Source organism: Passer domesticus, chromosome 3, assembly GCF_036417665.1.
Source record: "Passer domesticus isolate bPasDom1 chromosome 3, bPasDom1.hap1, whole genome shotgun sequence".
Taxonomy (NCBI): domain Eukaryota; kingdom Metazoa; phylum Chordata; class Aves; order Passeriformes; family Passeridae; genus Passer; species Passer domesticus.
The window spans coordinates 110,747,053-110,774,644 of NC_087476.1; the positions used below are offsets into that span (position 1 = coordinate 110,747,053).

At 40.7% G+C, this 27,592-nt stretch overlaps 1 protein-coding gene across 3 annotated transcripts in view; it reads left to right on the forward strand.

The window, feature by feature from the left end:
* ALK (ALK receptor tyrosine kinase) overlaps positions 1-27,592 on the forward strand; it is a 305,573-nt gene that overhangs the window by 56,039 nt on the left and 221,942 nt on the right. For 2 of the 3 annotated variants that reach the window (XM_064415113.1, XM_064415114.1), the window contains exon 2: positions 24,755-24,874. In XM_064415113.1, coding sequence (XP_064271183.1) covers positions 24,755-24,874 — 120 coding nt within the window. Of the gene's footprint in view, positions 1-4,186; positions 4,224-24,754; positions 24,875-27,592 lie in introns of those variants that run through there. The other variant, XM_064415115.1, reaches the window with a different exon arrangement.

Consider the following 27,592-nt stretch of genomic DNA (forward strand, 5'->3'; position numbering starts at 1 on the left):
CCATTTAGTTTCCAGAGAGGCATTGAAAAATCAAGTTTTTTAATAAATATAAAGAATAATGAATGAGAAAGAAACTTCTTTCCTGCTTTGTTGTAACTCATCCAGGTCTGCTTTCTGCAGTCCTGCCACACATAGCACTTAAGCAGTGTGTTTCCTTCCTTTTCCCAAGGGTAGGATACAAGGAAGGTTCAGATCACAACCAAGCAATGAAGAGCAAGTGACACAATGTGCTCACCAGTTTGACAATAGCTTTATGCACATCACCTGTGTGTTAGAGAATTTTCTCTTTTTGACCTTTTTTAGACCGAAAGTTTTCCTACTTTTGTCAACCAGATGGCTTTGCCTTTTTTTTCTCGCACACTTCCAGCAATTCATCTCCCACTTTTACCATTGAAACAATGACTTTCAGGTCCTAAAATAGAAACTAGATCCTAGTGGAAGGGAACACATACCCAGCCATGCAAGACAAGGTGTAATATTGCATAGGAAATCACAGGTAAAACCTGAGTATGAAGCCGCAGGCAATTCTCCCAAGCAGGACCTACTTGGCAGCTGGCGCTTCACATCCTACTTTCCTCATAAACTTTCCAGGAGGCTTTTACAAGTTGGAAGTCATGAAAACCTTGCTCTCATAGCCCTGGTGCTGACACAGGTAGGGCCACACTCATAGCTGCATGCTGGGCCTGGCTATTTTCTTGGCAAGTGTCTTCAAAATACCTGTGCAGCAGGATCCAGTCCCCTCCCTGCCAACACACATCTCCTGTGTGCCATCAACTGGCTTTGTTCAGCGCACAAAGACAGTTTTCAGGGCAGGAAATATATTTCTCTTTGTTTTCAGACCACACATAGAAAACTGGAGCTGATCTTGGTTGGAGGTGATAGGTCAGGTCATGACAGAAACAGAGAATGCCTGTAGTGGCAATCAATGTAATTCTCCTCCCTGTGGCTGGACTTTACAGAAAGCTTCAAAGTTTTTGCACAGCTCCATCTTCTAGGATCCTAATAAATTATGCACGCTTGCTGGAGTTGGCTGTCTTATACTCTCCCTTCTGGTGCTCTCTTACAAAATTACTTCCTCTGGGAACTTTTAGTAATGGAAGACATGGCCAAGATGAAGTGGGAGCTTGCTAATTGGTAGCGATAGTCTACTGAAGCATTAAGTACAGTAATCTTACTTTATACTGTTTTTCTCAGATCTCCCTTTTATCTAAACCTGCTGCTATGTCTCCAGCTGGAAAACAGAGCTTGTCTCAAAGAAGATGCACTTTCCCCACATTCTACAATTGATCATTCATTATAATAAATATGTGCAGCACACTTTCAGAGTTCTGTCCCTGTTACAGTCCACTGTCCATATTCATGCTAATGTGGCCATTTTGCTTAGGGTTTCCTGTGTGCAAGAGATAAAAGACATTAATATTTCCCTGGAGTAGCTAATGGGCTCTTTCATAATTTGCATGTTCCCCTGTTGGCATTGGCTGACTTGTGGTCCAGGATGGACACTTCTTCAGCTTCGCAAGAGGCATAATATTATTTTGCTAAATGTAATGGCACTAAGGGGACTGAGTTTCTTGGCATTGAGATTTCACAGAATTATAAAATCTAATCAGCAGTTACAGATGTCAATCCTGACACATAAAAAAGGGCAAAAGGCAGGTTAGCACCCTCAATCTTGCACATGAAAGAACAAGCAGGTAAATGTGGAGCATAGTCCTATGGACTTGATCCTAAGCTGTGTCACACTGCTGAACCAACCCAGCTAATGAGCAGCTGTCCCAGCCCAGCTGAGTGCTGCCCCCAGACCAGTGACACCCAGGAGGCCTCAACTTTTACTGAAATGCTTCAGATCCTTATGCAGACCAGGCAGACCTGAAAAATGAGGTGGCCCGTCCTTTGAGAATGGTTTCTTTTATAGACATTAGTCATAGTTTTTCTGTTGCACACGGTTAGTAAGTTCAGTACAGTAATAGTAGACAAACAGCTGATGTATTTTGTGGTTGTTTTCATTGGTATATATTTACTTTTGACATTCAGGATAATCTTGAGCATGTTTTAAATGTCAGAAGAAGAGGTACCATTAAACATCAAGGCAGTTCGTCTATAGCTTAACTCTTCTATTAATTTCAAATGCTTTCATTCTATTATAAAAATCTTTTATTTACTTCATCTTACTTTTCTGTCCACCAGAAATTACCTTTGCTTAGCAATGATTATTTTTATAGGCTTGAAATTTCAGGTCTTGGCATCATTTGAGAGCTGCTCTGTGTGGGCACAGCACCGTGTGTGTGCACATGTGAGCTGCTCTATCTCAGGAACACCCTCATATGGGAATACTCAAAGGTAGCTGTGTAGTGAAGGTTGCAGCAGTTTCTGCTGGCTCATACAGGGCTACTTGTAAGGTTTCCCTGAACCTCAGTGGGGGTAAGGAATTGCTGAGGAGTTATGAATTGCAGTGGAGGATTTACCACCCAGTGTAATGTGCTTTCCTGCTTCTTGGCCTGCTGTTTTTCTTCATCTTCCTTCCCCATGCTTTCTTGTCTGTCTTTTCAGACAATCTGGGTTCTTATTCTTCCTTGCTGCTCTCCAGTTCCCAAGATACTGTCTGTATTTTCCTCCACAAGATGCCTGGATAAAGGCTACATTGGGGTTCATATTTCTAGGGAGCCTAGTTTGTGAAAGCCTGTGCTGTAAAGATGCATAGTCTCTACTGAAGCAGTGTGTGTGCCAGGGATAGGAGTAGTTTCCCTTGGGTGAGCAATACTGGATGCAGCTGAGTTTTATTTTGTTAGCAATGAACGAGTATTTGTGTTGTTTGACATTGTATAGTCTGTGATATTAGAAATAATGCCACCCTTCAAGCCTTAAGTTCAGAGGTTCAATTGCAGAAGATTTTTTTGTTTGCAGAAAAGAAGCACCTCACTGTTCTAGATTTAATGGTAAATAGCTTTTTAAACTTTGATTTGGCACTGGGCAAAGGGGATGTATTAAAGTCATCACAGTGTGGTGATTGTAAATGACCAGGGCAGCAAACAGTGGCAGTATCCATAATATTCATCCAGCCGTGTGCATGTCTCCCTGGGGAAAGTGATGGTGCTGTCCTGAGGGCTCTCCTTGGCTTGCCCCGGCAGAGTGATGGAGGAGCTCATGTCCTTATAGACTGAATGGGGAATGTGGGACTCACAGTGGTGTGTGGGGAGGGGCAGATTGTGCTTTGGAAGGCAAAGAGAGGGAAGGGGAGTATCAAACATGTTGCAAGCTCCTACCAGCAGCAGGACCAAGGGCCCCAGGGGGATCAGACTGACTGGAAGGAACAGTGAGAGACAGAGACAAAGAGAATTGCATCTTCCTGCAGCACACCAAACCCCATGCCCTACAGAAAGAATGGGGTTGTGATATTTGGTGGAGGCACAGTCCAGTACCAGTGTGATGGTTTCACCAAGCAGTGGATGATGTTGTGTTTGACCCACTACTTTTCATCATGGCTCACACTGTGCATTCAGAGATATGCACTAAGGGGAACAGCTTCTTGATGCATCATTGCTTTTTAGGGATTCTTCAGTGGGACTGAGACAGAATTCCTTGACTTATTCTACAGCAGTGTGTTTATGTCATAAGGAGGGAAGAAATGCCCGTGAGACACTATTATACTCACCTTCCAGGTGATGGATTGGTTATTCCAGCCACAAGGCCCATTGAAGGGAGATCAGAAGATAATTGACTGTCAAGATTTTGAGCAATGTTAAAGTCAATTGCTGCAGAGGTCAGTTTATTTGAACAATGGACCTGTTTACAAAGGGTTACTGAATGTTAATAATAATTTTTGTTTTAATGGAAGTTCTAATCATTGTCAAGGGAGAATTAATTTTTAAATGTTAAACTTGAATATCCTCTAGAAATCTGAAGGCTTTTAGTCTAAGAGCCTTTTTTTTCTATTGCAATGAATGTGAAAAATTTGAAAAAAAAAAAAAGTATGGAAAATGCCAAAATGCAATCATGCTTTGATTGCATGGCAAAAATAATTGTTACCCCAAGTAAGTGCAAGGTTCCTTCAAGCAGGTGTCCATGATATTTTGCAGGAACAGGAGAGAGGTGCTCTTAACCTGCTCAGCCTCTGTGTCAGTTCCTTCCTTTGAAGGCTTGCAGATGGGCTTGCAGAGCAAGTTCACATCTTCTGCAGAACACCAGGAAACCAGATACTTGAATGGATCTTGTCAGTTTAAGAGGTATGAAAACCTCCCAGCTTTCTAGCCCTCTCCCACCATCTAAGTGGTTTAAAGAAGTGGTAAAACACATGAAAATCTTTTTTCTAATTAATCACTACAATTGGAAACTAGAAGATTGAATTAGTTCCCTAATATCCCTGAGCAAAGGCAACAGTCTACAAACCTTTGATTTTTTATGTAAGTCTTCATTCTTTTCCTATCCAGCACTTCAGCTGGAGCATTGTGACCAACACACTTCAGTTTTATTGCTTTTCTTTCTTTATGATATTTGTTCAAGCTAAAACAACTTTGGGAAGGTAAACAGTACCTCCATATAACAGTTGGGGGTTTTTTTCTGGCTGTCATGTGCTAACATGCCCCTGAATGTTTGTGCTGCATTGTCCTTAAAGGAAATCTTTACTGCTCAGCTTCCAGTCCAAACAAGTGAGATTCTATGAAACCTGGAGTTTTTCAGAAGAGCTTAGCTGCATCAATGTAATTACAAGACTGGAGAAAATGTTCAAGTGCTACCCCTATGCCATATTTATGTGAGGAATCCCATAAAACTGCTTCTGGGAATCTGGTGAGGAGCTGGCTGTGATCCCTTTCTGTGTGAGTGCCACCTGAATAATAGCAATGAAAGGGGAATGTGCCCAGTGGGTGTAAAGCATATGAGGACTACATCCATGTTAGTCACATGCTGAAACAAAAACACTGCACTATGCACTGCTTCAAGGGAATCTCTGTGGGATGTACAAAGCCAACTCTGTTGGGATTCCTCTGAAAATCCACACCTCAGCTGGAAAAAAAGCATGGCTCCCATGTGAATCCAGGTCCATGCAAGATTCCTGTAATCTGGAGTCCAAGTTTTTATGGGCAGTGAGAGGTGGTCAAGGAAAGGGGGAGGAGAAACATGAAGAATATGCTGTAAATCAAACAATACTATGAGTTTGGTTAAAGCAGTAGCAGCATGTTGCTAAGTGTTGCTGCATCTGCTCCAGTTCATCCATCTCTACTTAACAGCCTTTTGGCTTTTGTCTGTTAAGACACTTATAAAATATTACTTATCTGATGATAGTGAATATCTGATTGTTCTCTGTACATTCAGATATTTTAAAATGCTTTGCTACATTCTAGTTTCTAAATTAAGACATTATGGGCATATGCATATCAAGTAGTGCAAGAAAAAAGTAGTTTTAGCATGCCTTCTTTAGCTTTCACAAGCTTAAATTATGACACAAAATACCAAAAGAGAAACAAGTTTTAGATGGTTACATGATCTATAGAAGGTCACCACAGGCAGAAACAGAAGAGAAAAACAGAATTTGGGATATATAAGCACAGGAGTCTTGTTCCCAAGTCCTTAATCAAGTTTGTTTAGGAAGACATGAGTTTGCCCTGCCTAAGTTCACATTGGAAGATACAGTAAGATTCTGTCACATTTGTTGTATTTGGGGTTGGATTGGTTTTTTATGACATTTTAAAAAATCAGGTTGTTTACTGTTGCTTTACTGTGTCTCTCAGTTTGGTGAACTATTTTTCACATCCTTAGGAGTGGTGGATATCTTGTATACAGGGCAAAAGACTGCATCAGTGGCTCCATGCAGGCAGAAAAACATTATGATGCTCATTTGCAGCATAAATACACAAGCCTGTTCATCACATTGCCCAACCCTAATGCATTTATATGGCTACAAATTCCATTACTTTGTGCAACTGTAAGGACAGAGGACTTTGCCAGATAGGGAGAAATCCCAGAGCACTCTTATTAAGAACCTGATGTCAGTCCAGAAAGGGATGGTATACCTTGTTTTAAACATTCAACAAACTAAAGCTGAAAAAGAATCAAACTCAAGATGGTTTAAGTTCTGCTTCTGGGCATAGACAGACTGGCACAGAAAGGTAGAGGAGTAATTGTCTGCTAAGCAGACCTCATCTGTGGAACAGGCATAGCTTCTTCAAAAAATAATGATACGAAACTCAGACTATCCTTCTTCTACTCCCTGAAGAATGAGAAGTCTTATATACTGCAGGAGGTTGTTCTAAAGGTAATTTTATTGAAGATAAGCTTTCAACATTTTCCTATAATTTTTTTAAGACCGTCAAGTGGAGCCTGAAATTTTTCTACGGTAGTATTAGTTTTAAAATATCACTAAAATCAGAGGGCATAGATCTGCCAGTCTCACAGTGTTCTGATGGCAGAAACTTAGCTGTGTTCAGTGTTGAGAGGAAAGGCTTTCCTCGAAACCTTCTGTTCCAGAGGCTGACCCAATCCTGGCTGTGACCAAGGGTGACTCCTTTGGAATGTGGATATGATGGAGGCAGCTCTTTCACCTACCTGGAAGATCTCAGGTAGGGTAATACTGAGTCTAAAGGCAGCTGGATCTGAGCAGAGTCGGGAGGGCTGGAGCAGAGCTAAGGACCTTGGAAAGGCAATTTTAGGGATCTCTGTGCAGACAATTTGCTGTAAACAAAAGCTGGTGCCCCTCAACATGATGGCAAGGGTGCAGCTCTCACTATGGCAGCTAAAAGTCTGAGTTCCTCAGCCTGCCTTTTTCCTAGCTCTGCTGGGCACAAGCAGGGCCAGCAGAAGATGCACGCAGGTGTAGGGCTTTGCAATTCCTCCAAATGACTCATGAGCCAGAGATGGTGTAACGTGGGGGGAAAGGAGAAAGAGGGAAGCAAGTTAAAAGCGTAGCTTAGAATTGAGAGGGAGTCGTGTAACCAAAAATAGGAGTCTTCTACTATTTTTCCTGTTTCTCAACCAGAGCACAGTCAAAACCCAGCAGAGCCAAAGTTGTCAAAGCCCCTCTGAGAATGCTTCTGAGTACCACTGCATCACTAGGTAATTAGTGACACCCAGGGACACCTTGCTGCAGATGACATGGAGTCACTTTTGAAAAATCCTTTCTTTGTGAGTGAAAATAAAGACTAGGAGAGTGGTTTAATTTGTGTCTTTATTTTCCTGGCTGGTAAAGAGAAGCCTTGAACGAGACTCGAGAGTGAAGCAGAATAATCAAGCAACTCATTGATCTAAAGTTAATCTGCTGCAACTGCCTCAGCAAATGCTAAAAATGGCCTCCTTTGCTCCTTTCTATAACTGAGGAAACAGCTTCTGCCAATATCCCTCTAACACCAGCAGCCCTTGGCGCTTTTGTCAAACACGTTCTCTGTTTGAACAAATCAAATGAAACTCATTTGTTGTTATTGTTTAAGATTAAGCTGTGCTTATGGAATTACCGCAGCATTATTAGGCCAGTTTCCTAGAACACAAAGAGAATTAAGAACAAAAATTAAAAGAAGAGGAAATTCTGTTTATTTTTTGTTTCAGAACTCAGTACTGAGCTTTGAGTTTCTGCCGTTCTCCGTAGTGAATTATTCAGCATTGCTTTCTTCAAAGAAGCACCAAGAAGTTGTCTTTGAAACATTATAGTTGTTATACAAAGGTACTAGGTACTATACAAAGCATTCAAAATGTTTTCAAAATGCTTAGAAGGTGAGTTTCTGGTGAAAAATAAGAGCAAATAATGCCTTTTAGCTCTGGACTCTGATATGGAATCTGTACAAGCATGAGCAGGTCACTTAAATGGACCATCTACTGCTCCATCTGCAAAATGAAGCTATTGAGTGTATCAAACTACCCAGGGAAGCCAGAAAATATATCTGTAGGCAAAATGTTTGGTGCTGACCTGCTGGGATTTATGCAAGCTGAATTTTCTTTCGTGCTTTCACTGATGGAAAGCATTTCTACCAAGCCATCAGAAGCCATAATTTTCTTAAATGAAAACTCATCAGTCCTCTAAGAGATCTTGAAAATGTGCTGTGGCTCACAACTAGTATTTTCACATAGAATCTTAGAGCAATTCAGGTTGGAAGGGCACAGGGAAGGTCTCTAGTCCAGCTTCCTGCTTAAAGCAGGGCCAGCAGTGAATTTCAACAGCGCTGCTGCCCAGCCGGGCACTGCCCAGCCTGCATCGCTCTAGTTTGGGGCTTCACTTTTGTCCCAGCTGGATACCACAGATTTCCCACTGGAATTCCAAAATTTCCATTTCCCTGGCCTGGCCCTGTCCCTCTGGATGGTAGCCCTGCCCTCTGGCACACCAGCTACACCCCTCAGTTCACTGTCATCCACATTCCTGATTTTAAAACTAAACTTACTTTAAATCAAAAAGTAAATCCAAGCACCAAGGACTTCTATTCATCCTTCCATGTAATTCCACTAATTTTGTGAATTTAACAAGACTTCCGATATGTTTTGCAAGGAGAACTTTCATTGTTTAAGGAAATTGACTGGCCTACAAACCTCTCCTGTCTTTGTGTTCAGCAGCGACTAAACTTCTCTAGCTCCATTAGATCATGTATTCCTGGAGTTCAAAACTTTCTTCAAATACAAACAGAAAAGTAGAAAAATAGCACATTTCTCCCCACCCACAGTGATTTCAGTTTGAAGTTAGTTTTACAAATATTCCAAAGAATATTTGTAAAAAAAAGAGAGACAAGTCTGGAAAAATCAATACATTGACAGAGGAAACTTTGTTTCTCTGGCTCTGCAGAGGATGCTATTAGGTTGTATCCCACTTGGGTTTAGGGTTTTTGCTAGTTCTGTACTGCCTGGAGCTTAGCCACTAGTAAGATACTGGTAGAGATAATTCTTTAACCACACAGAGGATTTTCTTGTACTTCTTCAGTAAAGGATATCCCTGATGCTTAGCCAGTGCAGGGAGCTTTACATATTAGCACAATCTTCAGCTTTTGAGCCCACAGTAGCTGTGGATTGTGCTGACTTTAGCTTCCACTTCCAACCAACCATGCAGGCAGGTGTTGTAAGATATTAGCTCTTTCTGCAGGTCTGAGCATGCTAAAGTTGTGAATGCCAAAGCATCCTGATTAACTCCCCAAATGAATGTAATTCACTACCAATCTTAAAATGCTATTCTACTTCAGAGAATGACTACTCAAAAAAGATCCTAATTTAATCAATAGAGTAACTCCCCGTGTACATTCAGACACATATAAAATCTGTTAGTGACAACATGATGGCTTTTATTGCTTTTTACTTCTATTAGCATTGCAGAACCTATTCTGTTTTGAGCAAGACGGAATCTCCCCTCTCCTGTATTACATCCCCTGAAAATAATAGCTGGCACAGCACAGAAGCTCTCAGCACCTGAGTGCTGTCAGCAATGGTGCTGCTAACCCAGCTTCTGGTGAGTAACCTCCCCTGACCACTGAAGGCACTGGGACTCCACCAGTTTTACTGAGACCATTATTTTAGTTTACAGAGGGGTTGCATGGACAGAATGTCTCAATTCTGACCCTAGGATGTCTTTGAAGGCTAGGAAATTATTGTATTTTTCATTGTCCATCTGAATACTCTTCCTGCATTAATATAAATCTCCATTATAATATTTTTACACAGCTGGCTCCTGTGAGATAGAATTATATTAAAAGCTGGGGGGTCTCATTCAGTTTAGGTAAGGAAGCAATCATTTGAATACTGACCTCCAACACCTGCAAAACTAGGTGGAAAAAAAAGGAGAACCCGTGTGCTTGCAGCATTCTGATCTGTTTCTGTGGCTGCTAAGAATACAGCTCGAGTCTATATTTCTGGAAAAGTAACATTGCCTAGAAAAGAGGAAAAAGAAAGAAAAAAAAAAGCCATATTATCTTAAAAAGTTATTTTTAAGAAGTTATTTTAAAAGAAGTTATTTTAAGAAGTTATTTTAAAAAGAAGAAATTCTGAGCAATCTCGCCTATTTCATCCCATATCAGTTCTGATTGTGCTATGTCAAGTTTTCAAAAAAAAAAAAACAGATTTAAAAGTAGCAGTTTGAATTTTGATTAGAGCACTGTGCTTGACCTGTCAGTGGTGATAGGTCTGCCATAAATCCTTTTCAGATACCACAGGATTGGCATCATACACTGCAGTTACTGGATGTCAGGTGATACTGATCCCTCCCAGCCAGGATTCCAGGCTGGACTTTGATACTGCACACCTCAACATCCAGGAGAGTTTGGTTTAGATTCAGTTGTAGTGGATGCAGTGTAGGAAGCTTCCAGCTGTAGCTGGTGATGATGGAAATGCAGGTTGGGTGCTGCTGCAGACACAGAGGCCAGTGCCCTGAGAAAGCAGGACAGGCTGCATTTCAGAATAGGGAACAGAGAGCAAGGAGGAAAAGCTCTTGATGTTCCCACATGCAGCCCAGGATGTGATGGTCAGAAAGCAGAAGAACTACCAGCAGATTAAAACCTAGAGCCACGAAAGTGAATTGGAAGCTCAGGCAGCCTGTACAAGGAGATAATGATGCTAATTCCTGGGAGTAGTGAGCTGGATTCTGATCACAGAATGTAAGCAGGTGTTCTCCAGAGATAGTGAGGAGCAAAAAACAGGTTAATTACTATTTTTAGCAATGTAATAAGGACAGACTGGACAAGTTAGCACTATATCCCTGATAAATATTAGGTTGTGGGTTCTCAGGGAGCACAAAATCTGAGATGGTGACTACTAATAGAAAACTCTGCAGGAGCTGAACAGAGGCAGGTTTCATCCACAGAAGAACATACTCAGCTCCTCACTGTGAGAATCAGGCTGATCCTATACCCTGCCATCTGTTCAGTGGCCTTCAAGTGCTCCAGAGCAATATTTGCCCTGGTGAGAGGCTCCTGGCTGTAAAACACCAGGGAAGACCTCCTCTCAGATCCAGTGCTACCTCTGCTACTCTCTCCCAGAGCCAAGAAAGCAGATACCTCTCAATGGCACAAGAAATCCAGCAGGGATACAGAGAGAAAAAAAAAAAAAAAAAAAAAAAAAAAAAAAAAAAAAAATAAAAAGAGGGCAGAGAGCCTGTTCCTCCTACTTTCCTCCAGTAGAGGAGGGGAGGTGAAGAAATAAGGCAAAACTGATGCAGATATACTGAATTGCTGCAGACTGCTTCGAGCCACCCAGCAGATAGGCTGTAGGACATCAGTGAGCAGAAAGACACAAAGGTTTAGGGACACTTCAGAGGGTGACAGATATGCACTGAGGAGAACCTGGATGAGGAGCCTCAGTATTAAAATAAGTGGGGTAAGTGTCCTCAAGAGAACAAGACCCTGACCACCAACTGAATTAGAGTTGTGGCCAGGCAGTGAAGTTAGTGAGCTGGTGGTAAAAATCCCTTCACCATGCTCTGTTCTTTTGTGTCTTTTGGTCACCTCCGTATAATTCAGAAGCTGTTAAGAATTATTCATATCCTCACTCTGCACATTGCAGTGCATCTGGAGGATGGTGATGTCTTTCTCTATTACCTATTTGTCTTCACAGACTTAAGACACCCTGCCAAAATAGGGTCTTTGCTAAGATCAAGTTAACATGGGAAAAAAAGCATTCTTCCTGGTTTTATTTTTGCCTGGATTTCTTTTAGTAAATGGGAAAGAAAGAAGGCTGCTTATCTTCACAAAGTACTTATTTGCTCAGAGAGAAATAAATACAGCTTTGTGACTCTTAACACATCATCTGAGTGGGCTGAGCCTGAGGTGCCTTTTGCCATGTGCAGAGCAGGGCAGTCTCTGTTCGTGTCTGGAGCCCACACAGTCACCTCCACAGCTCACAGATTAGTGGGGAGAGGAGGCTCTGAGACAGTGTTGTGGCACACAGCAAATCTTTTAAGGCAGGATAACTCTCTACAACAGAATTTAATAACAAGTTACTTAATACAAGTGTTTTATTCCTCATGTAATTTTATAGTTTCCCAGAATGTCTCAAGCTGTAGTCCTGGCTAATGCATAGTCAGTTCAAGAGCAAGCTCTGGAGGGCTGACTGCTGAGGTGATACTGGCTCCTGTTTACTTCTACTTGCTAAGCTCTATGACAAGAACCTTTATAATACCCCAAATCCTCACCTGATGGTTTCTTTACTGCCATTGTCAGAGGGATGTTAGGCAGGCCTTGGAAGAAGTTTGGAAAACTGCTTCAAAAGACATTCTAATTTGAAACCAGTAATTATGAAAGTCTGAATGTTCTTACCTTCCTGATGAGATTCAAACTTTCAGAGAGGCTCTCTGCAGCTCCACAGTGCCAGTTCAGCTGAATGCCCTCGGTGATGGATCAGCTGCTTGCACTGCAAGACAACCAAAGGTGTGACTGTGACTGCAGGCGTGGGCAGCTTGTGAACAGCAAGGCCAGTATTTTTTTGCAGAGGAAAGGAGAATTTGTGTTTTCCATCCTGAAATTCTTGGTAGTGTTATTAGAGCAGGGTATGGATATAAGGAGCAGTGCATCATTCTGGTGGGGATTCAGCCTGTTGTTGTAATTCCCACAGTGTGCTGTGCTGCCTCTGACATGCAGCTCCCTCTCTGTCAAAAATAAACATCCACCTGAAGTTTGTTGCCAATAAAGATTTTTTAAAAATTTTAATTTCTTATGGGTTTGCCATAGCTGTGCTCATTCTGTTTTGCTCTTTACTAAATTTTCTAAAAGACCTTGTTGACTCTCCATGAGTGTTTTTCTGAGAGGCTTTTCCAGTTCAAGGTCCCTATCAGGGGACTCTCAGAGAGATGCTCTGGCAGCCGAATAGCAAACTCTTATCATGTCAGATGCATAAGAATTAGAATTACTTAAGTTGTTTTCTAATGCCAGATTTTCCATCAAGAAATATAATTTTGAAAACTAGACTTCCTATGGGAATATGTCAATTTACACAAAATGCCAAGGTCTTTTTCAGTCTGAGAGAAAATCAAAATGAAGTATTTTGGCCTTACTATGATGAAGCAGTGCTATAATTTACTTCATTTGCAACTATACTATGGTATATTTTACTGTAAAATTGACATGGAAACACTTTAATTTTAATTCCTTTTCACAGAAGCATTTGCTCCCCAGCTGTTTTCCTATATAAGATTTTATTTTGAGGAAACTTCAGTTTTATTCTTGTTCATTCCAACACATGGATTGGAAACAAAAAGAAATCTTTGCAGGAGTTCCCTGCTAAGTAGAAATTTGTAATGTTCAGATCCAGCACCTATTGTGTACCACAGGCATTTGAAAGACTAACTGGTGCATGACTGGAGTACCACACAAAGCAAACAAACAGAAAACCCCAAGGGCTGAAATCTGTTCCCAGTAAATATTTGCATAATTTCAAAGTATTCATCAACTGCATTTTGCCCCTGAACTATTTGCAAACAGGTAACAAATGCCAGATTTCACAAGCAAACTGTTCACTGCAGAGAGTTTGCCTCTTCACTGTGACAGAGATGTGTGTTATTAATAAGCCAACTGTGCTTCTTCCACAAGCTTTTAACCATAGCCATAGTAAAAGCTGTATGGGTGAGGAGCAGGACACTGGAGTTTGAGGGAAATTATATTTTGAAAACCTTTCTTAAATATTTTGTCATAAAAATATTTACTGCCTTTTATTCAAAGATTTCCAAACCCAGTGAGCATCATTACTTCCATTTTAATAGCAGAATAAAAAGGCAAAAGGAGAAACTATAAAATTTATCTTAGATCCCATTGTAGATAAGATGAGGTGGGAATGGAATTAGCTCTAGAGATCCAGTTTCCAAAATATATATGAGATGATAAATTGGCCTTTATTTGTAATGGGTGTTAGTGTGGTGTTCGTCACAGAAAATCTTCATCACAAATAAATTCAGCTAAGCAGATGTACAACAGAGCATATACTCTTTGTTTCCTAGATGTGGAACATGAGGCATAGATTACAAATTGTTTTGCAGCATTTGGGGCTGGCAGTGGAAAAGTGGCGGGAGGCTCACAGTGCTGCCTCAGCCTTTTCATGCCTCCTGTCTCCTAATTTGTCTCTCTTATCATCATCTCTAATTTCACCTTTAGAACAACTGCCAAAACTACTTTGATTTCAAGACGTGCAAGCAGATAAAACATTCCACACTCAGAGGCTAAAAAAATGCCAAAACCCAACAAACCCCATCAGGGAAGCAGCTCCTGAGGGCAGCTGGTGATGATTCCTCCTTGATTATTGCTTAAGGACCACTATTTGCAAGCGCCTCATCCCAAGAGATTTTTTTTGGGAAAAGCCATGGGAGGAAGTGTTCCCGAAAAGGTGTCATCTGTCATGACAAGTTGCCTGTTCTGATGACCCTGGTGCTGGGATCACATTATGATGACTGATGAGGCCATCTGTAGCAGTTAACTCAGCCATTTGTAATCATTTCTCTTACAGGCCTTTTGGTAATCACTTTGGGAAATTCTTATTTGAACAGTGCAGGTTCTGGGGGGAAGAAGAGCAAAGCTATTTCTCCTGTTGCAGGGAAGGATTTAGACAGACATAAACTTGGGGAGAAATGAAAAAGAAAAAATCCACATAAAGTATCTGCCTGTCCTTCTAGATATTTCTGCACAGCTATTTTGTTTTATTTTTGTGTAGCTCACAGCCCCATCCACACACAAGCGCTGCTCCAAATGCTCAGAATTCCCCTTTCACAAGGCAGGGTGAAGTTTGACACAGACAGGGCTGGACCACGAGAAGTGGGGGCTACTGGGAAGAAGGAAACAGTAAAAATTATTTTCTTTTCTAAAATCTATTACTGATTTGCAGTGTGAATTTGAGCAGGTCATTTAATTCCATGGTTTCCTAGTATCCTCACACATAAGAGGCATGTAATTTATATGTCCAATTTTTTTTCTGTGTAGTTAATTTCTTCTAATTTTTTTACAGTTCCTTATGGGCCAGCTTTTCAGCCCAGCCCACCTCACCAGTTTTTCCCCAAAAGGAAGGCTGTAGCAGCATGTAAGAATATGTAAGAGAGATAGCGGAAAGCTCCTCCTCTTTGTGACAGGCAGATCGTGGTAACCTGCCTCTTCCTGCTCACCTTAGACTGTGTTTTGTTGTGTATTGGAACAGTTGTCTTTATGCCAGAGGCCAAACACAAGCCTGAGTAGAGCTTCACAGCAGCATAATTGGCATCAGCAGAGAGAATCTTGGCCGTCCTGCCCCATACACAGGGAGGGTACCTTGAGCTGGAGCTCCTTCTTTTGTAAGCGCACATAACTGATCTGCTCTGGTGCCATCCAGCAGGGGATAGAGGTGGCTGGTGGCACCAGCTGCTTTTCACTCACCTCTCCTTAGGGAATGCTGAGAGTCAGTTAACTGTTAAGATCTTTGCAAAGCAGCTACACAGAGCAAAATTGTGCCAAGGAACCCAAAACATCCTACAGAACTCAGGGTATCTTCAGAGATACTGCTTCTTATTTTAATTCGGCACCTGAAAAACAGAATGACAAGCAATTTCCCTTTTGCAGTCTTTACTCATAGTCAATTTAGAGATGTCTGTGTGAGTGAAGACAGGAGTTTCTGATGCCTCACTCAGATGCTTTATGGCCTTCATTTTGGCAGCACTTACAGAACTTCCTTGAGCAGTACTTTCACATCTAAATACCCCACAGTTGTAGTCAGAGATGCTGTCCTTTACCTTAAGCAAAATTAAATGCTGCAGTGAAAATAGACAATATAAGCACATTGGCATCCTTCCCAGTAAAGGGAATATGAACTAGTTTTTATTGTTCCTGCCAAGACAGCTGTGTTTTAGATTGAAATAGTCATCACACCCTTTTTCTATTTCTAGAAATAATGCAGCTTGCCTACCAATAACTAATGTCTTGTATTTTCTCTGGTACCAAAACACCCTGCACTTTTGTTGCAACTCTGCAACACTATAGCTTAACAGAAGTGCCTAATGCAGCAAATAAATAGGTTTGGCCATGCAAATGGCAGGAAATTCTTAACTGTCACTTCTTCACAGTTTGTGTCTGTTGTACACATATAGGGCTTCCTCTGATTCCTCTGAGCATTCATTTTATGTTTTGATATGGTAGGTATAATTTAAAATTTTCTGCTCTTAAAATGCCATCTTTGGATTAAAAGATTTCAGAACTATTCCATGGATTAAAAGTGGACAAGGCTTCTGCAGCTGTAGTGACCTCTCCGTAGATATTCCATCTGTCTTCATGATACAGCTGAGGCAAAGTGTCTGTGGGAAACATCGCTTCATGATTTCTGCCTCTATTGTACAGGAAATCTCCAGTTTCTAACTGAAGTTGCTGTATTTCATTTCCTTTGCTTGTGACCTATTTTAAATGTGAAAGGGTGGGGATATCTGATTAAAAAAGAAAAACAAAAACCTCCTGGATTTGTGTTTCTATATGAAGAGCCATTATTGAGCCTTTTGCCAACATCAACTTGCACATGTACTTGTGCAGTAAGCATAGAATTCCCCTCCTTTCACAGAAGCAATAATAGTAATAATGATAATAACAAGGAAAAATAAGGCTGACTTATGTCACTGCTGTTGCTTTCTTCCAAATAGCCAGTATTTACTGGCTGCCATTTGCTTCTGGCATTATTGAATAGTTCCAGGGAGGAAAACACAGCCAGCTTGCACCTAAGGAGGTGGGTTTATGCCAGAGACTGTTCTGTACATAGTCCCACACACTCTGAGGAAGAAGAATTGTGCACATCTTCAAAATGCTTTTCTTTTTTTTCCCCCGCAAAGAAAGAGGTATGTGTAGCACTATTATGGGCTACAGGGAATGAGGGTTCCCAGGCAAATCCAGACAAATCAGGTGGACCAAAGTAAAGACACTTTCCAAATTTACTCAGGCTGAACTTGGACCTTTAAACTGCAGTGAATAAAAGTTTGGTTTTCCTTTGATAGGTAATAGGTGTGTGAAACTGAACTGTGTTTCCTCTCTCCCTGCTATCCACGCTCAATGCTGCAGTGCAGTCAAAGAGAGGGTTGTAAATGCTCAGGTCATGTGTGACTGTGGATGGCTTTGACAGAGAGTGGAGGCATTTAGATGCTGTCTATGAAAGGAAAAATAAATGTTCCCTAAACTTTGTTATGAGTGTCTCCAGAGCCAGAGGTACTGACATGGCATGAAAGTGTGGGAGGAGAAGTGAATTACTACCCTTTTCATCCTGATCAAAGAAGTCTTTAAAAGGTGATGCAGGCTGCCTGCTCTGAGGGTGAAAGCCTTCCTGCAGACCAACAATTCAGATCTGCAAAACCTCCAAATACTCGTTTTGCAGCATTTAAATATTTGAGGAATTTTTGCATGGGTTTTTGTCCACTGACAAGAAGTACAGAGATGACAATATGTGAGCACTGAATGTCACATGTTAAAGCATGAGACACATATTTAAAATGCAGGTGTTGAGAAAAAATATGAGCTTGTATTAAAATTTGCAGGGGGTGTGGGCCACTGAATATCTAAATATCTGCAGTTGTGTTAAAGCCATAACTGTTCAGTGGTGCGAGTTTGTGTGTGTATTCTGATTTAGAATGCAGTCAATGTAGCACAAGAAAAGGCTTTACGTGTATAAAGAGCAGGGGGCTGTTTCTGGGTTTGTTTCTTTCTACTTCTTTAATCCCACTATTTAAAATTATATAGGAAGTGTGTGGATCTGATGAGACTCCAGCTGGGTATCTGTGCACCTATGCAGAAACCCAAGGTGAAGGCACTAAATGGTTTGAAGTCAGTGTGTGTAATGAATTATTAAAACACTGTCAAAACAACAATTTCTTTTGCTTGAAAGTCTGGCCACTGTGGTTCTAGAGGTTACGTTAGCTGGGTACAGAGCAGGGGAAAGTACAGAGTGCACAGGGGTAAGACAGGACATGCAGAGAGAAGAACATTGGCAATATGTGGGATCAGGACCCCAGGTCTGGAAGATGAGAACCATACTGGAATGGCAGATATACCAGCATAGTGATCATTATGGTATGGTCTGGGGGCTGTGTGTGTGAATGTGTATATATATATATATATATATATATATATATATATGTATATATATATATGTGTGTGTGTGTGTGTATATATATACACATATAAAATACTCATACTGATGAGCAACTGCTAAAAATCCTTTGGATGAAGGACGCTTAAAGGAGGGGGCCAATGCAGCAGGCTCCCAATGACCATGAATGGAGGAACTCTCTAATGTTGACACACATACCAGACATTAATTCCATCTCTCACGTGTTTTTCTGGAAGTTTTTCTAAGCTACAGCACACAAATACCACAGATGACAGTGGAAGGGTCGCTTTATTTCCACATGTACAGAAAAAGTTCAGATATCTGCAACCTGAAGTACTTTAGTGTGCCTGAGTAGAAAGGTTACCAATTCTGCAGATTTCTACCTGGCATTTTTCTATTGTTTGCAGTGTCTGGGGGGGGGTCTGTCTGTGCTGCAGGAAACAGCTAAACATGATTCCTTTTGGTTTTCACTGCATACCTGGTCAGTAATTCAGACACATTTGTTATGAGTTCAAAGACAAGGCAATTATTGCCCTGTGTTGAAATACCACAGCCCTACAAAATCACAACCCCAGTACTCCTTTTCCAGCAGTGGCCCCGAAATATCTAAAAGATGATACAAAGAACAAGCATCCAAAATTCAAAGATGTGTTTGCACAGGGAGCTTTGCTGCTGCAGGGCTTTCCCGCTGCAGGGCTTTCCCCCCCAGTTTAGCTAAGCTGCAGACTAGGCAGGCCAGAGAAATTCATCCCTTGATGCTGTCCTGCCAGCAGCCTCAGCTTTTGAGGCTCTGAACCAGAGTTAAGAGCAGCTCAATTACTAACACTCTATCCTTTGTTTTCTCTGTGTTGCCCACAAAGGTGCTTAATTGTGCTCTAAAAGATTATTACAGCAAAACTCAGCCTGCAGTTGGATTTTTTTAAGGGTTTTTTCTGTGCACACAGATGAGCAACAATATTAAACCATTCCTAGCCCGGTCTGCAATTGTGGCCCTGAGCTCTTTATCAGTGAATCATGGTTGTTTTGTGGAGTGTTACTGGGCAGGTCTTTGGCAGCTGCAGAGCACCTGAGATGCAGTAGTATGCTCTAGATGGCAGTACATTTTTAAACTGTATTAGTTATTGTAAGCTTGGTCATCTTAATTGGTTAATTTTAATACTCTTTGTATGGAAAATGTGGATTGTTTCTTCTCCTGTAATGAGCAGCAGCACATTATACATAGTTAGTATTTCCCTATTGCAATGTCTTGATCAAATTGCAATTTGGGTGTTTTGTGTTCCTCTCCCTCCAGATCCAAGGGTTCCATTGATCAGGCCACATCTCCCAGACTTAGCACATTCTCTCCTTGCATCAATAAATGTTTATGGGTCATGTTTGGCAGAAGAACTGCCTTGTCGGTAGAAAAAGAATGGAGCTGTGAAGTTCCTACTTGCTGATTAATCAGTTATGATGCATTTGGGTTTTTTCAATAAAAAGTTAATATTCCAGTTGAAAAGAAGCTGGGAAAAAGTACATGGCTAACATAAAGTGTTTAAAATAAAATTTTAAACAAGGCTTGCAAAGGGAAAAAAAAGTCAGGGTCAGAAGGATGACCCAGTGGTTGAGTTAACAGAGTGTTGTTAGAGACACATGCTTTATGTACAGGAAGTGTGTGCTATTCCCAAATTTACTCATCAAGCACCTGCCAGTCAGCATTGCTGATCACTCCTGTGCCTCATGCAGACTGAATTCACTATCCCCAGGTCTGCTGCAGCCCATCAAATGCAAATTCCCTCTCTGTAGCATCCAGCACAGTTTTTGTGACACACATGCTGTAGTTTATTTGCACTCATCAGGCTTTCAATATGACATAAAATCATTGTAACATAATACATTATTAAATATATTTTCCAGCTGAAAAAGATAAACTTGACAGACTGTCAGTGAACATTTTCATACTGTAGAAAAGGTTAGTGAAAAAAAAACCAACCCTGGAGTACATCCACCTATTAATGTAAAAAAAGCTCAGCAACTACTCAGAGCAAGAAACTGCATGCAAAGAGCCTGCCCTCTGCCTTGTTCTCATTCAGGACCATAAACAGAATTTGAATTTTACTGCTAAATTTCATTTAGACAGTGATTTGTATGAGCATGGTTGAGTGTATGGATTATTCACAAAGCATTTACTTGGGCTGCTTGTTTGGTTTGGTGTTGCTTGGTCACCTCAATATAATGTGTTTTTTGCACTTTCATGGGTGACTGAGTATGTTTGTAGATGGGAAGAGGGGAAAAATGAAAGCTTCTAAGTGGTGTGAGTACTGTTAGTGTGATTGTGAGGATCAGTTGTGAATTTGAGAGGGAATCCTCAGGAGATCTTTCCTAGTCAGGGATTGAAGGATACCCTCAAAAAAACCCCCAAAAAAACAAAAAACAAAACAAAACAAAAAAAAACCCCAAACAAACAAAAAAAAACCAAACAAAAAAAAAAACCCAAAACAAAACAACAAAAAAAAAAGGCAAAAAAAACCCCAAAAAAACCCAAGAACTTCTGTGGAGCTAGGAGCTCAGCAATCCTTTATCAAGGCCTCTGGATTTACACTTGCAGCTGAACAGAGACAAGCCCAAACATCCTGCTGGTCACAGCCAGCCCAGTCTTACTAAAGGCAGGGTCCTGACAGCTTTTTTGCAAGATCAAGGTGTTTGGCTTCAGGATCCTACAGTGTTGGATCTGCCTCTTCCCAAGGATGCCTTAGGCCTGCCTCTGGCTCACAGGAGAAGTCTGCAGAGGTTTCCTTACCTAGGGCTGTCAGTTCTCTGTAAGATTTTTTGTTTTAATCAAATGAAGTTGCCTTGGTTCTGAGTACTTTAGTCCTTCTTTTTCTTAATAATGGAAAGATAACTGCATATTATCCTTTCTGTGGAAAATTGCTACCTTTTACTTAGAACTGGAATAACCTTTTCTGAAATGTCAGGCTTTCCCAGAGACTGGAAAATCCAGATTTTAATGTGGTAATATCCTTTCTGTGGAAAATCACTACCTTTTTCTTAGAACTGGAATAACCTTTTCTGAAATGTCAGGCTTTCCCAGAGATTGGGAAGTCCAGATCATAATGGTGGTTGTTTCTAAACATGTTATTGTAATAATTACTAGGAACTACTCTATTGATGGCTGCTATAAATTAGAGCCAAAAATACTACTAATGTTGACTTTTGATTTCCACACAAACAAACATGAGGGATTTTGAGATATTTTTTTAGATGTTGATGTAGCTGAAAGTACATGTTGATCTCAGTTATTATCTTACACATCTGTTGCAACTCTGAAATCTAGAGGACAGGTACATGCTGGTCTGTCACCTCAGATTTACCACTGAGAAACTGCAAATAATACAGCTCAGCACAGTGAGAGAGATGACTAATCAATCAATATCCAAAGCAATATTTGGTTATGTGGCAGAGCAATTTTGGTTAAGGAAAGCTTGAGTGTTTTGGTAAAAATTCATTTACATTTCTTCACTACATGAACATTTAGAAAATTACATATATTAATTGCTGGGGATATTCCTTCTTCCAGAGAAGACAAAAAAGGGAGGAAATCCTGTTTGTTTAAAAATTACTCACGAAGAAAGCTTTTCTTGTTGTTTCATTTCTATGAATGAACATCAAGGGTTGCTCTATTAAAGAGGTACTTTTCATTAAAATAATACATAAATATTTTGTTTAATTAATTTGTAGCCTTAAGGCTTGACTTCAGCACACACAAACAATTTTCTATTTTTTTCCCCCAAAACTCCTGGTGAACTGACTGGATTTTGCATCCCCTAAGGAGATAGCTTTGCACAAGTTTAAAAAACAGAAATGTCAAAATGTTCTCTGCAGGTGCATGTTTCTTGCTGTGATGGAGCACCTAGGGCCAGGATTTGGTCCTGGATATGTATTCAGGCAGGAATATAAAAGAAACCTCTCTTGTACCTTGCCATACATCTGGCTACTAAAAATGGAGTTGTCAGCTTCCAGCTGCCAATCCATTAATTTTTTTTTTAAAGGTTAGGGTTACTTTTGACAAGTGACAGAGTACCCTGATACAAACAGCTGGAATTGGAGGTTAGCATATCTAAAAACAAGCAGACACATTTTCTCAGTGACTTTTGGCTTAAATTGAATTATTTTGGAGAGGAAAAAAAACCCCTTTATTTTGTAAAATGTGGTCTATGTTTGCATTGCCCTTGCTGCACAAAAAGCATTTATTTAGCTGAAATGGTCTCCCATTATTATCTTTCCCGATGTAAAACGCCCTGAAGGTGGAAGAGGAAAGGTCTCTCCTTTTCCTAGCCTAAAGCTGATGCTTAAATCAAATCATTCCTCACTGTGAAGAGTGGCCTCTTGGCTATACAAAAACCTTTTACCCAGCATCTTTCGTGGAAGATAACTTAATTGGGAAAGATTCATAACTTCTGATACAATCTTCTTGTCTTCAAGTTCAGACCAATGGCCCAAACAAATCATTTGAGATGAAGTTCCAAAATTAACCCCGAAGAATATGGGATAAAATAGTTCTAAGGTTAACATGGATTGGACTGAATCCATTCCATTCTTTAAAAATATAGGAAAAACTTTCAATTTTTTGTATTATCTCTTATTGACCTCTTGCTGCTGGGAAGGTTCAGGTGCCTGGACTGCCTCATCTTCTCTGCTCAGATGTTCAATCTTATTTATTATCTCAATTCACTGCATTTATTGGTTCCAGAGGGAACATTTCCACTTAGCAGAGGCTGAAGGGAGGCAGGAATTCTGAAGAATGCAATATGGAGAGGCATTTTTTGGAATGTGAGAAGTGCCAGGAAATTTGGAGTACTGCAGCTGATTGCTGTGGTGCTGATCCTGTGGTAGTGACTCCCAGGTAAGGCTGGCCAGGGTAGTTGAAGAGATTTAATTTCCAGTTCTGTGACCGAAGCAACAGGGAGAGAAATGCACCTCAGTGATTTTCTCTCAGATTATTTTGCCATGGGAGCAGAGGTGGAAAGCAGATCAGTTTTTTAAGGTTTTTGTGAAGTTTTCAAAGGATTGTAGCACAAGGGCTTGGCTCTCTGGTAGCACTAAATGAGTGATGTCTGCATGTATTTGGGTGTGTTTGGGGTAAAGGAGCCCTGGAGTTCTTGTCTGGGCGGGAACTCTGATCTGGAATCAGCATATTAAATTATTCCCTCTTTTGGAGAGTCACTGGGTACAGATGTTATATAACGGGGATATTGATATTGGTCAGACATCTCACATGAGGCAAAACACACATGGCTTTGAAAACCAGCTAATTTCAGGAGCTCATTTTTTATTAATATGCTTCTTTTCTTTATTATTTTCTAGTAGCATCAAAGTGAAGCACATTTGTAGGGAGAAAAAAATCTGCTTTTAGCAGCTATTATAACTGTTGTAATAAAACCTGACATTATTTTCCACAACCAGCTTTATCAGGGGCTGCTGGAAGATGTGTCTTGATGTTAGGGAGGAAAAGTCAATATAAAGATTATTCCATGGTTCCCTATCACTTCATCAATGGCAGCTGCAGGCAGGGCACCAGGTTTGCTGTCTCCCTTCACAAATCTCTGGCCTGACCTTCTGTGTAGCCCCATTCTAGACAGCAATAGAGGGTGTTTAGTTATGGCACTTTAACTTAGCATAGAAACCAGGTTTTATTGAGCCACTAGGGATATTCTTTCATTGCCCCTCAAGAATGTCTTACAATACAGTGTGAAGTTCATTTTTAGCTTGAAGATTATTGTTCTAAGCAAGGAGTAAGAGTTACAGCTCTTACATAAAAGTAGTTATTTTTCTCTTGGTTGTGCTATAGTTACTTGGTTACAAGAGTGTGCTAAAAATGAGATTGCTCTGAGAACAAGATTGGGCACAACTAACACTGGTGTTTAAGCGTCTGACAAGTCCTTCTGAAATTTTCCAGTTTTTCTTTGGTGGAAGTGGGAAGTAAAATTTTTTACAAAATCAAAGCAGTGTTTCCCCCAAGACTTCAGCCATTTACTTTGTTTATTATTATTCTCTTAAAAATGTCTTTTTTAATGGCTTCTGTAGAGAAATCAGAAACCCAGAGGTGTGGGGTTTTTTCCCCATCACGCAGATCTCCCAAACATAAGTTTTTCCTTCCTGCATTCCAACGCATTTAAATCCTACCTTTCTTCTGAGGATCTCAAAAAATGAGACCAAGATCCTGATATCTTCAGAAAACCTAAGTTAAACATTCACAGAGAAAATTTGTACTTTCAAAGCTTGCAGAATTCCACTTTGTTCATTGATCTTGTGTGTTATTTCAGACACTGCTTCTCTTTACACCTTTAATGTTATCATGGTCTTGCCTGTAGTATTTGGATCACAAAAAGAATCCTTGAGCTGCATTGGGTTATTGAACACAAGCTGGGTACATGTTTGCCTGTTCCATGTACAAGATCTCCTTGTGCTAGAAGAACTTAAAAAAAAAAAAAAAGCAAAACAAACAAAAAACCACCCAAACTGAGGGACAGAAAGGTCAAAGAGAGCTTAGAATCAGTGTGAGATGACACTTGACAAATTTTCTAGATGATTTTGCACTGTAAAGCAACAACTGTCCTGTGTCCCTCTGCATGCGTGTATCAGGAAGGAAGAACAAACCAAGAAGAAGTTGAAAATTGGTGCTTATTGCATATGGTCAATAAAGCTGTTTAAGTTCTCTGCACTGGATGTGTAGCATGCAAACAGCTACATGATACCTAATGGGCTTTTCTTTCTTGGCTTCCTTTTTTTTCAATGAAAGGTCCGAGCCCTTTGGATCACACAGCAAGGAGTCCTTCTCTCCCTCCTGGCCACTCTGCTTGGAACTTGACCTGGGTCATGAGAGATACGTCCCCTTTCTTCTCCCACAGAGGACGACACAGTGAGTAGCATGAATATGTTATCCTCAAGAGGCTGCAGCTCCCTGCCTAAGGTTTCGGTGTAAAACTGGAATAAAACAACACAAAGGTTTCATGGTAAAATATCCATACTGGCAGCATCTGAGGGCACTAGTAAGCCTCAGTGGCCCTCACCAGCTGCCCCTGGGACTTCCCCCACCTTGCCCAAGGGCCCAGGAGTCCCATTTCAGCCCAGCCTGAGGTCATTGCCATCTCTATGGAGGTGCCTGGTGACCTGGGCTGCCCAGCCTGCCCTGCTCCCTCAGAAACAAGGGCCCAGACTGCAATATTTGAGTGGTGTGTTGAAATTCACCAATGTTGCAAAGAGAGGAGATGTGCACTGAACTTTTTGCTTCTCATCTCCTTTTCTAGCATCCATCCCTTCCAAAATCTGAGAATGTGTTTTCATCTGTTCTCAGGTATGACCTATCCATGGCCATCCCACTGTGAAGTACGATGGCTGTAGTTAGGACTGGACTGCACAAGGCAATATCTAATGAGCAATCCAGAAAGTGACTGCACTAGAATATATCTACTATATATCTACTACCAGTCTCTATGCAGGGAGATAAGGTGCTGAGAGGCTAATAAGATTTACTCACCCCAAGCCTGTAATTATCTGCTTGAGGGAAAAGTTTGACCTACCTATATGAAGGAGCCCCATATTTCTTCAAATTTATGTTGCAGCCTTTTATGTGTGCAATATATATTCTTTCCACTGGCATACAATATCTGCTTCTAGCTGTTGTATCTGCTTGAGTGATGAGGACACACCAATTTCATTTTGGAAGCAACAGTAGTACAATCTTTTTTTCCCTTACTTGGTTTTCTCAGAAGTTGCAAGAATGATTTTTAATTTATCCTTTATTACCTCTTCCTAAACTCTTTCAGTTTCTCAGTAATACTATTCTAAGGGAAGGCTTTGTTCTTAAAAGCTAAGAGCACTGATTTCATCTGACAGCATCACATGGAGATAAATGTACTGCATCTCAGCAGAAATGATTTATGATGATTTTAGCTGATTGCACAAGACCAAATCCTACCATATTCCAACCATCTGTTTTGCAAGGAAAGGCAAGAATTTGATGAGGTGTTACACAAAATACAGTATTTGCTCAGGACAACTATAAACTGTTTTCTTCCTCAGTAGGTGTAATTTAGGACATGCACCTTGAAATTTCCGGAGAATCTTGGAAAGAGGCAGGAATAATTTCCTTTTTCTAGCTTTTCAATTTAACAGTTACAAAAATTTAAATTGAAGTGTAGTAGCCTTTAATTGAATTGAATTAAATTTCATTAAAGCATAGTAGCCCTGGAAGGCACACATTTCAGGCTGGAATACCCCATGGCATCACTGTGCAGACACTGCCTGCCTCCTGAGATTTGCAGCCCACAGAGGACTGATGTGTGTATGTGCAGTTACAGCCCAAAAGTGAGGGCACTTCTTAAAACTTCTATTCCTCTGCGTACCTTCAGCTTACAGCCACGGTCATATTCATTAGTAAACTTCTGAGGGAGCTGGATTTCTGTTCAGAGCTGCTCTGCCCATGACAAGGTGGACAGCTCCTTTCGGTGGCTGACTACTGGCCCTGGGTCTACATGGCTCTGTGGAGCTCATGCAGGGACTCAGCAGAGTGAGGAAGAAGACAAAAAGTTAGACCATCCAAGCTCTAGGCGAGTACTCTTGTCCCAGGACCCAGCCTTCTGATTAGTGGTTAATCCAAAATCACACAATAAATCATAAGCAGAAATAAAACCCAGCAGCCTTTTACTACTAGAGTGATTTCTTCTTCTGTCAGCTTTCCTTACTGCTCCCAGCATGACTGATTACGGAGTGCTCAGTAACTTCTATCAAAACTTTGTTTGCCTGATCATCTGATGGGCCCCATCTAATTAACTGGCTGACATTGCTGGAGTGGGGCAATATTAGTTGTCTTAATCACACTTTCTCTGTGTTCTGCTGTTGGAGAAATTTCTGATTGAAAGAGTGAGTAAATTGATACGTGGTGTCCTTCTTCCTCTGCCAAAATAAGTTCTCTTCTCTTTTGCTCAGAATTAAAAATTCTGACAGATTCTCTCTGGTAGTTCTGGCAGGAACAGTGCTTGATGACATCTTTGAAACCACAGGCAGCAATCCCAAAAGATAATCACTGGCACAAGAAGATACTTGAGTGGTACATTCACTGGACTTTTTTACTGTTTTGTCTAGAGTTTTTTTTACATTTGTCTCAATCCAAGCATTGATTAATCACCAGTCATCTCAAAGATGCAAAATCCACCTGCCTTTCAGAAAATCCCATGTGAAGTCAAAATTATGTGGGAATTAAACCTGTGAGGCAGGAAGAGACTTTAAATCTCCAAATTTTTTATATCTTTTTGTTCTCATGAGGTACACTCAGACTATTTCCTGTGGCTAGAACCAATTTTAATGCATTTGGCATATGTGGACTTACGGTAGCGTATTAATCTCCCATTTGCAGATCTGATGGATCTCTGTCCTGAGGCTTACATGATTAACTGCACCCAGCCACATATTTCATTTCTTGTCCTGGCTGGTTGAATGTTAATTTTCTCTTCTGTACAGGTATTCTACAAGAAATCAATTGTCCACTACATAAAATCTTATAAGCTTGTGTAATAGGGGTTCCAGATGACAGCTGCCCCTCCGGACCTTCATGCAGTTAACACATCCCTCTCTGCCC